At 40.7% G+C, this 13,780-nt stretch overlaps 1 protein-coding gene across 1 annotated transcript; it reads right to left on the bottom strand.

The window, feature by feature from the left end:
* Positions 1-30: 30 nt before the first annotated feature.
* LOC134875113 (glyceraldehyde-3-phosphate dehydrogenase-like) lies at positions 31-8,248 on the bottom strand. Its single transcript, XM_063899541.1, has 12 exons — positions 8,045-8,248; positions 7,657-7,705; positions 3,669-3,768; positions 3,225-3,334; positions 3,044-3,134; positions 2,652-2,767; positions 2,353-2,434; positions 2,032-2,183; positions 1,421-1,499; positions 1,084-1,167; positions 607-704; positions 31-390 (listed from the first exon to the last, which is right to left on the bottom strand). Exons 2-12 carry the CDS (start codon positions 7,677-7,679, stop codon positions 321-323), a joined length of 1,005 nt encoding a protein of 334 aa, XP_063755611.1. The 5' UTR covers positions 7,680-7,705; positions 8,045-8,248; the 3' UTR covers positions 31-320.
* Positions 8,249-13,780: the final 5,532 nt, after the last annotated feature.

Genomic DNA, 13,780 nt, shown 5'->3' with positions numbered 1-13,780 from the left:
TTTTGTCAAGAAAAGAGAGGTACAACAAAGTCTTCCACAAAGTGAGGACTTTATTATCATGTCAAGTGCAACAAGACCATTCGGTACAATACAGTTCAGTGATGGAACATCCTCTCTACAAACACTGCTAGTGCAGACTTCACTGCTGGACAGAGCAGAGGCGACTTTATCATATAAAAAGGTATTAATATTTATATTATCAGATAGACTTTTGTTCAGGAAGATCTTTGCTGCAGGGGTGGATGGCACAGCATCCAGTTACTGCATAGGTGAAGTATAAAGGGAATCATGGGAAGGAAACGATGAGTGGTGACAGGACTTTACTCCTTGGAGAACATGTGCAGGACCAGGTCGCACACACGGTGGCTGTATGCAAACTCGTTGTCATACCTGCAGACCAACAATGAACAGAGATTGAAGTTGCATAGGATGGGAAATATAGAATATTCATTATTGGAAAAACCTGTCCAATTGGAGCAAAACATTTCAAAAAGGCTTTCATTTTTCAGAATTCAAGGGTTCCAGTTGTAAGTAGCAAAGCCATGTAACATTTTTAAGGGTTAAATGCTGAAATGTGCTGCATTTTTCTCTTGAGTTTAAACTCACCATGAAACCAGCTTGACAAAGTTCTCGTTCAGTGCAATGCCGGCGCCAGCATCAAAGATGGAGGAGCGAGTGTCGCCGTTGAAGTCTGTGGACACAACCTGAGCAGAAAGAGGTGTACACAAATGTTTATACGGGCAGAGGGACAACTAGATAAACTCATCAGTATGTCATTTCTGATCCTGGACAGAAGTGGCATTAGGCATGACATGCTGCAACTTAGGGATGAATAAGTAAGAACACATATCTGCAGACATGGTTTTATGGATTATATTTATTTTTTAACTTTAAATATACCTTTATCAATTCTTACAGAAGTTGCATAAGACCCTGTTGTGCCATGTTGTAGCAGAATAGATGTGCTGACATCTAGTGGATTTTGTATGGCTATACACACACCTATCAAAATAGCATCTGATTGTTCAGACATGTCTATAATAATTAAACTTAGCAAGAGAATATGTTGACATTTTTCTGTACCTGGTCCTCTGTGTATCCAAGAATTCCCTTCATGGGTCCCTCAGCAGCGGCCTTGATCACCTTCTTGATGTCGTCGTACTTGGCCTGAAGGGCGAGATATTTTTATACATTTTAACTAAAGGTTTAAAAGCTTTCTATAAGTCTAAGAAACAGAATTATGCTACAGAGTGTTATGAATAAAAAATGTATGTAAATGGTCGAGCCCAAGTTTTCTCCCTCTCCGACCCCAAATGAACAGTCAAAAATAAACATGTGAGATCATTTTCAGCTGTATAATGGTTCCCAAGTTAAGCGGCCACTTGGTTAAACTTCATTTGATAAGAGTTAGGATTCTTACGGGCTTCTCCAGACGGACAGTCAGATCAACGACGGAGACGTTGGGGGTGGGGACACGGAAAGCCATACCGGTCAGTTTGCTGTAAAACAGACCATCAACAATCAGACAAAGTAAAACCATCAAAACAGATTATTGTGTATTATTGTTTTATTCCCCTCCTCGATTATTTCCTCCAAAGGAATGACAAAATTCGAACTCAGCTAGAAAACGGCAATACTTTATTTCTGTCTATCCCATACAGTATATATAATATATAATCAGCCTCAATGCGTACCATGATTGCATGTACTCAGCTGCCTACTTGAAATAATAGTAGTGTGTTGGGCCGACACACCTGCCACTTTTATCAATGGGAGCATGAATTAGATATCCTCCTTGTTGACGGACTGCTTCCCTAAGTCACTGCCAAACCTATACTTGTTCTATATTTTAAATTATTTTAGTTTGGATGTTTCAATTACGTCTTAGCTTGGATTCAGTTATTAGAGTGAGTTTGGGAGCATCAGTTTATTTGTAGTTTTTCTTCAAGGATGTCGTCTTTATTTAGTTCCAGTTAACAGTGATAACCCTGGTCACAACCCTGTATGAAATCATCTGAAAGTTCACCGCACCCATTCAGCTCGGGGACGACCTTGCCCACGGCCTTGGCAGCTCCGGTGGAGGCGGGGATGATGTTCTGAGAGGCACCGCGTCCGTCCCTCCACAGCTTACCTGAGGGACCGTCAACGGTTTTCTGTGTGGCGGTGATGGCGTGGACTGTGCTCTGAGGAGAGGGAGCAGAGGGAAGCATTAGACTTATACAGTTGACTGTGACCAGATTTCTTAAAACTGATCTTTCAAACTCCTTTCCATTTATCCTTAAAAGCCCATCAACAACAGATGTGTTACCGCAGCGTGTAATTGTATTAAATTAAGACGTCTGAGCTGTTTACCATGAGACCCTCAACGATACCAAAGTTATCATTGATGACCTTGGCGACGGGAGCCAGGCAGTTGGTTGTGCAGGAGGCGTTGCTATGGAGACAAGAGAGAGACTACATGTAACCGACGATATGAAGTATTACTGCACCTACACTCAGAGCTTATTTTAGGAGATGATTTTGGTTTGACATTTGTTTCTCATTGGCAAAACAGGAGGATCAGGTGACCTTTCCTTTAGATTTTAGGTCATAAATATAAACTAAAACTGTGATTATAACTACAAAAATCTGTACAAACTGTGGACTCTCACCTGACAACCTTCATGGAGTTTTCGTACTTCTCGTGGTTGACGCCCATGACAAACATGGGGGCGTCAGCGCTGGGAGCGGAGATCACCACCCTCTTAGCACCGCCGTTCAAGTGAGCCTAGAAGAACACAAAAAATGTCAAAGTTCAAGAAATGACCAATGTTATTATATTTATTTCATTTTAATTAAGAGAAGAAATTATGTCCAGAATAAAACATTTGACTTGAAGTGGCGTTAGAGGGTAAGACGTTTAGAAAACAGCCTACTGTTTGTAACTTGACTGATATACAAACAGATGAAAAGGAAGTTGTAGAATTTCTCGTTTCTTGCCTAAACGACTCTTTCTTATAAGTGTCTCCCAGGGAAATCAGTGTGGGGCAGAGGCTAAACTTACAGAGGCTTTTTCGATGGTGGTGAACACACCGGTGGACTCGACAACATAGTCAGCACCAGCATCACTCCACTTAATGTTGGCGGGGTCCCTCCTGTGTAAAAACATCACACATTAGAGAGGTTAGACTGTGCTGGACACACACTCACAGGGAAAGCTGAACGAAAATCTAAAGTGTGCATACTCGTGGAAGACCATGATGCTCATGTTGCCGATGACTAGCTTGCCGCCGTCTGCCTTCACCTCTCCGTGCTTCCACACTCCGTGAGTGGAGTCGTATTTGAACATGTAGACCTGCAGGAGGGGGAGATAGGAAGAGGAAACATTTAAAACCACAGCTATGAACACCTAAATCTAACAGGACATAGAAAATATTCAAAACGCAGGGTCTTTAGTGTGGTTGGAAAATGTACCTTCTCCACAGGAAGGTCTTAATAACTTTGTACAAGCTGTCTGTCTTTTTTTTAATGCTTTACAACCCATTATTTTTACCTCCTATTACTCAAATATGAATGTCTGACTAAACGCAGTTCATTTTTACTCTAATGAACTTTGGAAGGCTTTGAGAAATACAACATGATCATGAAAAACTGTCATGGAGAAAATGGAGAGCAGTCGGTCGCCTCACCATGTAGTCCAGATCGATGAAGGGGTCGTTGATGGCTACTACCTCGACCTTGCCTCCATTGGCAGCGGCACGGGTCACCAGACGGCCGATACGTCCGAATCTAAACAGATAGAGAAGGGGAAACTTAGCAAAATGACAGCATGTAAAAAAAGTACTTTATTTGGGAATTGAAAGACACAGACAGCAGGACATGAAAACATTATAAATTAAATAAGAGTATACATCACGTAAAATTACTTAGGGAATGCTTTGTCTTCCCTGTAAAGTCTGTAAAATCCCTCATGGCCCTCTTGACTTGACTGAATCGAATAATTTAGAAACCTCTTTTATGTTTTTATTAGAGGAGCTTTTGTGCAAGACTGCTCCATACATCTCATGCCACACTGCATCTGGCTGACCAGCAGGTGGCACTGGAAGACAAACTAATGTGGGAGTGACAGCGGAGGACAGCATGGCTATACAAGGCCTGCCAACCTTGACTGAAGATAACAATGGTTGGCACCGGCACCCGAAAGACTGCTTATGCCTAATATGGCTGCCGTCACAGCAGGTCAAACAGCGAGGGGATTGAAACCAGCGAGCGGAAGATGTTAGGACAAAGTTTCATATTAACCACTTCACTGGAAGAAAGAGAAAACAGCAGGGCTCTAATAATGAGTGATCATCTAAGAGAGCGTGAGGGGAGGAATCTCTTCCTTTCATCGCTCAGGAGGAGAGGAGGACAAGGGCAATGCTAACTCGCAGACACTGAATGACCTTTTAAAAGGTCACACATTAGCTACAGTAAAATAGAAATGCACTCAGGAACATTTGATAGCCTGAGAACCCTGATGTGTTGCCCGAAGGCAGAGGATGTTTAAGGGCTGAAGAAATTACACAATACATCATCCATCTGACTGTCAATGGCCACTTTAGGAGGTGTTGTCAATTGGTTTTGATTCTACTGTCAGACTGACAAAGCTCGACCTGTGCTTTTTCCCTAAGTTTAAAGCAAATAAAGGAATAAAAGTGAGCTCACGTCCAGAGAGCAGAGTTCCACATAACTAGTAAAGTTCACCCGTTTGTGTATAATTGAAATCTGATATTAATATACTGTTTGACCTTCATCAGAGCAAAGGGGCGAGGCTGCAGCACTTGATGATTTTCTTTATTTAAAAGAAATTAAGAAAATCATTGTTTTGTTTTATTTGATTGTTTAAAAAAAAACAAAACATTTCCATTACTGTATGTCTTTATTGATTGTTATGTACTTGTTTGAAATTAAATTTGTCTTTAGGGTGACTAACAAAATCTGTCCAGGGACTACAGATGAAAAATAGCCTCTTGGCTCACTCTGGCTCAATTACAGAATTGTTGATTAATGTGCACTGCCCCTGTTAAGTAAATGAATAAATAAAAAATAAATATATATATATAAATATATATATATATATATATTGAACATTCTAGGTGGAACTAATGTCACTAAGCACTATGCAAATGTGGGGGGGGGGGGGTAGAGCCTTGCTCAATGGCACTCACAGGGCGCAGTGGGGAAAGAGTGCTTCTACAGTGTGGCATACAGTGTGCTTCACATGTTCAGCGCTTACTGAGTCCTGTTACGTAACATCACATGGCTCCAGCGCTCAGGAGTCACATTACTGTAAGTTATCATGGGACAGATTGAAACTTAACTGACACACAGACAATCACACAGTCCGAAATAACAGTCAAAAGGTCAAAGTGCACCGGGGGGTTAAAAAGAGTTTCCAGTAACAAGGTTGTCACTAATGGTGGGGGTCATTATTGCAATTCCATTTATTTATCCATTTATTTTTGAAATGAGTTGTGGGTATTTGAATTTTTTTTCATGAATCTTTTTTATCCAATTAATCTTTGGTCGCATTTGTGTGCATATTATTATATGTTATCTTTATCATCTTCCTTCTTTCTTGCTTGGAAAATAGATTATATTGTGAGAGTGTACAGGAAAAAGGTGAAAAAGCTGATATAATTAAAAACATGCATTACTTTAACTGAAGCCACTAAATGTTTATGTTTGGTTTGACGATATGGCTGAGGAGAAGTTTGCACTCTCACAGTCTAATCAGTGTAGTCTAATTTACAGTATGTATGTCCAAAAGTCAAAAATATCTGGTAAATTACAGACAATACAGAATCAAACTGCTTTTAACTGGACCTAAACAAATATTTTCCCTGTTTTTGAAACATAATAACTATATTGTAGCAGTGGACCTCCACTATTCATCCTTGCTCAAGGGGCAGCAGCAGGAGTATTTCTAACAGCCAAATTCAATTTGAAAGTAAAAATGCAAGGCAGCAAACCCCAGGCGTTTCATGCGAGACATTGTTTACATTTCTGCATTCCTTCACAGGAAGAATGGACATGAGGGGAAAGCGTCAGTGGACATTAGAGTTTCTCTCAGTTAGTTTTGGAAGCCACCATGCAGCCAGAAGGCCAGAATGGACCGGAGCCCATCTCCTGTTTCTGAGGCTCAGAGTTGGCCAGAATCAAGGAGCTAAATCTCCCTGCAGCTCCACAGCAGCTGCTTCACAGAGGAGGAGGAGGAGGAGGAGGAGGAGGAGGAGGAGGAGGAGGAGGAAGAGGAGGAAATGTTTCACTGGAGATCTCCAAGTGAAAGCAGCGCACGTGTGTATAAACCGCCGGGCCGGATGATCCCTGAACCTCAGCGGAAAGGTTAGAGGGTTAAAAATAGACGAGGGGAGTATAAAAAGGAATGTGACAGCTGAGGAGGGCAGCGGTACAGACCGAGGGGGGATTGGAGGGTCTGACGGCGGGTGTGGAAGAAGAGGGGACGACAACCGTGACAACACAACACCACCCAGACTATAAATAACCAGAGAATAGACGCTTCCTGACCCATCTCCAGCAGCATTGAGTCAGAGATACAGTCTCACATAAAGGGCAAAGAATATTATTTTTAAGAAATATGTTGGAGGTTGTCCCAAAATAACATTTATTAAAATGTTGATTTTATGATTTATTTGTTAAGGTGCTATTCTAACATGACATCAGTGTCTTGCTCAGGTATGAAGAGGGACTCTGTGTTTTATTTTGCATTTATGTCATTGTGTTCATTTAATAAATGTGATTTAATTTTGAATAATGTTTCTAAAGGTTTAATACTGTACAGTTGTTCAGCGTATCTAAAGTATATAATGTCATTTATTGATTAAAGTCTTGATTATTTGTTGTAATAATAAGAATTAATATTTAAATTAAAAATATGTACAGCTAATAAACATAACTATTTTCCAACACCAATGTGGACATCTTTCAGGTTCCTGAGTCCCACATTTTAAATATATTTAGTTTAATAACACAGCAATAATATTAAACATCAATGTTTCTGAAATATTCTAGTTCTTTATAAAATCCCCAAAGTATAAATGTAAGACTTAATCTTCTTTAGAGAAATATCACATCATCTCCTCATTGAATCAAATAACCTTTCCAGATATATTGTCCTTTAACTGACTCTATCAAGATTTTTTAAGTAAAATACACTCTCTCTGCACAGATAATGATATGAGGGTCACAGAAACATTGTCTGGGTCCTGAGGATGGAAGACCTGTATACTGCCAGCAACGGGATGCTTATTATGTCAGTGATTTAGGAAATGAAGGATCTACTCTTGCCCTCAAATCATATTCTCCTGAATAGAAATGCAGCTAAGAAAATTCAAATTCAAAAAAGCCACCTTATTTGTTTGCAATACTCCTGCTTACATATCTGCTTATTTACCATCCCATTTGAGGTTTTCCAGAGCCATACAAAATCCACTGACCTTTGGAAAGCTTTGCAGACACAGTGATTGTTATGTAATTTATATTTTCTGATAAAAGGTTTACTTCAAGCCTGTTCTGAAGACTAATGCATGCTAGTGGGAACGGAGACATAGTAAGAAACAAATGTTGTAAATGATGATAGTGATTAAAATCTAAGTGAGAAAAACACTAACTCACCCATTGATTCCAATCTTCACCATTTTGTCTGATATGGTCTTAGTCCTCACTGAAAGGTAAAGTAGTTGACACATTTAATACACTTTTATTCAAAAGCAACACAAAACAGGGCATCCTGCTAAAGAATTAAGCTGCAACTAGTATTCAGAAAACTGCATTGCAATGCTTGACAAATACTTCGAACTTTTAAGCTATTTAAAAGTTAAAGAAGCAACATGCAGACGACTTAGAAGACAAAATGACAGGAATTATAAAATGAGGTCCCAGAAATTTCAGTTTTTTACAGTGTGTCACATCAAAGTTAGAGCTTAACTGTCGTAATTTAAAAGTTATGAGAACTTCATTCAAACTGGAAACGAGAAGACGTTTCGAGAAGAAGTAAATGTACCGTTTGTGAAGGCACCTCAGTCTGTCTGTCCTCAGGGGGGCGAGAGAGCGGGGGACGAGCCGAGGTGTCAACCGAATTTATCTCCGCGGCGCGCGGCAGGGCACGCCCCCAGCCTTAATTTCAAGGTCGCGTGCAGCTGCCTGCCAAATAATTTATTTAAACCACGAGACAAGAGGTTTACAGAGGTTAATGCGCCTTTCTGTAGTCCTACAAAACAACCCGACCCATTTGGACTCCGGTAAACTACTTTTATTTCGAAAGGATATGATATAACAGCCTATTATCATAAAATATCAAACCTACGCAAAGAAAAGTAGTTCCAGCGCAGGAGATGCATAATGAAGTTGCTAAGCGACAACGTTTTAGAAGGCCTACAACACACTACCTAGGTGTTGATTTCAGGTCAATATTTAAAACAAAAAAAAGTCAAATCGAAGTCAAAAAACACAGTCAAACTAAAAAATACATGTGAGTTTAGAAAATAATGAAATAAAAGTAATTTATTTAACATTATCATATTATTATAATATGCAATATCATATTAGCGTCATCAATGTACATGCATACATTTAGCACCATCGATTAGGCAATAAAAGCTATTGGCACTTTGAGTAGTCATTAGTTTTTAGTTTGTCTGATGCTTCCTCTGTATCTAATCTTTATACTGTTCAAAACCAGACCTCTCAAACCCCTCATGTTCACTGTTTGACACTAAGAGTCATGTGATGCTGTAGAACCCGGTGCTACGTGAACCCCAGCATGCACAGAAAGGAGGTGGAGAGGAAATTTCAAGTTGCCTTATGGTATTATCCCATTATGTCACAAAGCTTTTTCTGTCCTATTTACACCTGTGGAAATGAATAGATCTTCACAGGATAACTAGGGATGGACATTATTTGGTCCCATAGCAGTACATTTTATCAAATCATTAGACTTATTTCAATAAAGAATTCTAATAAGCAGATAACATTTGTATTAAAGTTAATACATGTGTCACTTTCTGCTGTGTGTTTCTTGTGTTTCTGTGATAGCTGGAGGCCTGCTGGGTGATCTTTCCATGAAGCTCAGGCTCTGAGTGTTGTAATCAAGGAGCACTTAGAGCAAACACTACGCTCCCCTGCTGCTACGCTTATTTGCGATAAGATGGATGAAATCACAATCAGTATATTCATGTTTTGCTTCTTTTTTTTTCATGTAGCAAAAAGTCCTGTAGTAACAGAAAAGAATGACAATGAACAGAAAACACCTCTATGAGAAAGTTTACACCGTCACTGTTTTTGAATCATGACAAACAGCCAAACTCTAAAGTAAAAATAGTTTGATGCTAACATTAGGCTAGATTTGTTGAATACTGTAATACATCCAATCAATCATACATCGCCAAATCCATGCAAAATCTAAAACATCATAAAAAAGTATATAATGAATTTTATTAAAACCAAATAGAGAAGTGGACAAATGTTGTGATGTGTCTGTTGATTGATCCCTACTCTCCTGTGTATCCTGCACGGAGAGACTATCTACGTCTATTCCTGGATGATCAGACTGCAGGCCAGATTCTCCCGGATCATAATTCACATCCATTATGCTCTGTCAACGTGCTGTTGGAACACAATGGAGCATCGGTCTGTTATTGATGGTGTGGGCACGGCAGTTTATTAAGCAACATGACCTGGCTGAATTGACAACTATAAATTGGAAGAGTTTTAAAATATCTTGACAATATGACAAATAACTTCTCCAGCCATTTAGAAAAAAAACATATCCGTGTCTCCTTTATAGGATTGGTTTTCATATAGCTGAAAAACATAATATTAAAGACTTTTAAATGGCATTTGCTCATGTACAGATTTAATAGGGCATGGTCGCTCAGTTTAAAAGCACGATATAATCTGGCTAGTGTTATTCTCTGACAGTCAACAATTCCCATAAAAGACGAAAGCAGTCAGTGTCTTAGTCTGTCTTTCACTATTTTGTGACTTCCTGTCTCTGGCTCTCAACTTAAAACATATTGGCTTTTACTGAAAATGAATATAGTAACATTTTATTTGCAAACAAAGCTTTTCAACCCTTCAACATCTTGTCCCTATAATGTTTTGTTTATTTCTTTAATGGTGAAATGTTTTGAGGACTATTTTCTGCTCCGGACTCTAGTGAGTGCTTTGGGCAACAGCAGGCATCTGGGATTGAGTTCAAATAGCATGTTTTTATGCATGCAACTGTGTGGCTCATTGTTGTGCATTGACAATAATGGAGCACTATGTATATAAACGTATTGTTAGTAGGATCAATTCATTGTTGATTTTGAGTAAAAAAACGTATCCTTTAAATCAGACTTGAGTCCAAGAGTGACCTCCACACTTGCAACAATAGGCAACATGAGTCATAGGTGGGATTCAAACCTGAGACATATTGAGTTCCCCGTTGCGCTGGGCAGATGAACATGCAGTTTTTTAAGTCTAGTTGCTACAGGGTGAAGTAAAGGTCAGCCTATAAATATTACATCCAACCTTCTCATGCACTTAGCCGGCGCTCTCTTCATATAGCATCAATAGGTCAGGGGGTGTGACATTTGGCAGGATGTCACACTAAGCCAGGCATCGCAGGTCCGGGTCAAAGGTTAACATTGTCAGGGGCGAGAGCGTCTGTAAAACAAGATGTGCCAGAAGGTTAGTTTGAATGTTTGAACAAAAAACCACAAGATAAACACATGCATTCTGCAGTTGATACCCATGATCCATAACCACCAGGTTCCCTCCAAACCTGGTTTCTATGACAACCCATGTGGTTACACAGCTGGTTAGTAATTCAGGTCTCGGACTCTCTGGTCTGATATCTCTGTTTCTGCCGGTCAGATTGTGTGAACAGGTTGTTTTCTGGCTCTAACATGTTCATGATTCTCTCTGGTGAAGTCATAGCTATTCCATCATCAACACACACTCGGTTTTTTGTTGCTCTCAGTTTGATTTTCACTGCAAATTGTGATTAAACTCCGGCTGTGTTTGAACTTATGTTATGGCAAACTGTGCTGCCTTACTTTTCCTAGGAAGTGTAATAGATTAGATTAGATTTAGATTAGATTCCTTTATTGTCCTTGCACACAAGTACAACGAAATTGAGTACCACAACAAACAGCAATCGTGCAAAATATATAACAAAACAAAAAAAATATACAAAGCAAATGGACACACTCACGCTACGACACAATAACTTCTATCATTGCCAGCGAGATATTGCACTTCAGGATATTGCGCATTCCTACTTGCCGTGGCCCTATGTACAGTAGTGCAGTTGCAATATATACATAAGGTGCAGATGAAATTAAGAGTAGAATTCCATCATCAGTGTTGTCAGTGTCAGTGTTTGGCAGTGTTCAGTTCTCGTATGACTCTGGAGTAGAAGCTGTTCTTAAGTCTGTTTGTTCATGATTTGATGGACCTGAAGCGTCTGCCAGAGGGCAGCTGGTCAAACAAATGATGTCCAGGGTGGGATGGGTGTTTCAGTATGCTCTACTGAGGCAGCGAGAGATGAATAAATCCTCCAAGCAGGGCAGTGAGCAGCCGATGATCTTCTGTGCGGTTGATGACCCTCTGAAGGGCTCTCTTGTCCGCTGCTGAGCAGCTGGCATACCATGTAGAGACACAGTACGTTAGCACACTCTTGATGGAGCAGCGGTAGAAGGACACCAGCAGCTTCTCCTTCAGGTTGTTTTTCCTGAGTATCTCAGGAAGTAGAGTCGCTGTTGTGCCTTCTTGACTACTGCGGTGGTGTTGCTAGTCCAGGAGAGATCTTCAGTGATGTGCATCCCCGGGAACGTGAAAACGGGCACCCTGTCCACACAATCCCCGTTGATGTATAGTGGATCGGGGTCTGCACTATTCTTCCAGAACTCTATTATAATTTCTTTTGTTTTTGAGGAGTTCAGGTGGAGGTTGTTCTCTGAACACCACGCTGCGAGTCTTTGGACTTCATGTCTCGTCTCCTCCTGAGATAAGTCCAACCACAGTTGTGTCGTCTGCAAACTTGATGATGGTATTGGTGGGATGGGTGGGGGCACAGTCATGGGTATAAAGGCCGTAGAGAACGGGGCTCAACACAAAGCCCTGGGGGGTGCCGGTACTGAGTGTAAGGGTGGAGGAGAGGTGGGGGCCTAGTTTTGTCAGAAAGTCCTTAATCCACTGACAGATGGAAGTCAGTAAGTTTAGTGACCAGTCTGCCCGGGATGATGGTGTTAAAGGCAGAGCTAAAGTCTATGAAGAGCATCCTCACATAGCTCCCCTGGTTTTCAAGGTTGGTCAGTGCACTGTGAAGAGCAGTGGCGATGGCATCTTCTGTAGACCTATTCGCTCTGTAGGCAAACTGGTATGGGTCGAAAGTGGGTGGGAGGCTGGCTTTGATGTACTGCAGGACCAGCCTCTCAAAACACTTCATAATGACTGGTGTGAGTGCGACTGGACGGTAGTCTTTGGGGCCACTGATGACAGTCTTTTTCGGCAGTGGAATGATTATGGCAGACTTCAGGCAAGGTGGGATGATGGACCTAGACAGGGACAGGTTGAAGATCTTTGTGAAGACCTCGGAAAGCTGGTCTGCACATTCCTTCAGCACCCTTCCTGTCACACCATCAGGGCCAGCAGCTTTCCTTGGGTTCACCGCTCTGAGCACACGCCTCACATCATGCTCCTGCACAGTGAGGATGTGGCTGTTGGAGGCTGGTAGAGGTGTCATATCTGTCTCCGCTGCTTTCACCTCGTAGCGAGCAAAGAAGCAATTAAGTTCCTCTGCCAGCTAGGCGTCTCTGTCGGTAGTCCTGCGGTTTGTGGTGTTGTAGTTGGTGACGTGCTGTACACCCTACCACACCAGCTGTGGGTCGTTGTTGGTGAGCTGGTCCTCAATCTTCCTCTTGTATGTCGCTTTAGCCTCCCTGAGGCCTCTCTTCAGGCTGGCTCTAGCAGCGCAGTATAGGGCTCTGTCGCCAGACCTGAAGGCGGTGTTACGGTCCTTGAGGAGAGCTTTGACCCCTTTTGTCATCCAGGGCTTCTGGTTGGGGTATACCCGGATGTGTTTGTTGACGGTGACATTGTCAACACAGTTCTGTATGTAGCAGAGAAGAGTTGTTGTAAATACCTCCAAGTTCCAAATATAATAACAATGTCTGGTTTTCCACGACTTGCACACACAACTGAACAAATGTCATGATTCTAGTGTTGAAAAGCTATAACATACTGCTTCTTTATTCAGGATTTTTTCTTATTATTTGACCAATAATGCTTACACTGTCAGCATTTATCTATTGATACGAAATGATATATTGAAGAACCAGTATTATATTTATGATTGTGAAGCACATTATTTCCCCCAGTATCCTTGTCATTTTGGTTTGATATTTATATGGTAGCATGTAATCTTAAAGTACCCAATAAAAACACCTGGTTAAGAAAATTCCATTTGGTTTTGAGAGAGCATCACACTTATTCTTCATCGTATCATTCATTTTTATTTTGGACTGCACCTCTCCAAACATTGTGATCACAGAGTCTTGGTCTGCTAATGTTATTGACCAGAATAAATGGTATGTCTCTTGAAAATGATCACATGGCATTGTCTGCTTAGTCACTAATTGAGATCTGTCAATTCTAAATGATTTCAAATCATTTACTTTTTATTAAAGATAGACTTGTTTCTGTTCTGTCTCTGCAAATGTATAAATAATTTGAGTGAAGCTGACCAAATACT

This window comes from Eleginops maclovinus, chromosome 13 (assembly GCF_036324505.1).
Source record: "Eleginops maclovinus isolate JMC-PN-2008 ecotype Puerto Natales chromosome 13, JC_Emac_rtc_rv5, whole genome shotgun sequence".
Taxonomy (NCBI): domain Eukaryota; kingdom Metazoa; phylum Chordata; class Actinopteri; order Perciformes; family Eleginopidae; genus Eleginops; species Eleginops maclovinus.
The sequence above is the reverse complement of the archived record's forward strand: the minus strand, read 5'-3'. Positions and strand labels throughout refer to the sequence as shown.

What these genes read in the sequence shown, in the direction of transcription:
- LOC134875113 (XM_063899541.1), bottom strand. Translation starts at nt 7,679, where the DNA reads ATGGTGAAGATTGGAATCAATGG. An exon ending in AGCATCATGGTCTTCCACGA is followed by an intron (nt 3,135 to 3,224) that starts GTATGCACACTT and finishes GTTTTTACACAG; the next exon opens with GAGGGACCCCGCCAACATTA. An exon ending in CCACCATCGAAAAAGCCTCT is followed by an intron (nt 2,768 to 3,043) that starts GTAAGTTTAGCC and finishes GTGTTCTTCTAG; the next exon opens with GCTCACTTGAACGGCGGTGC.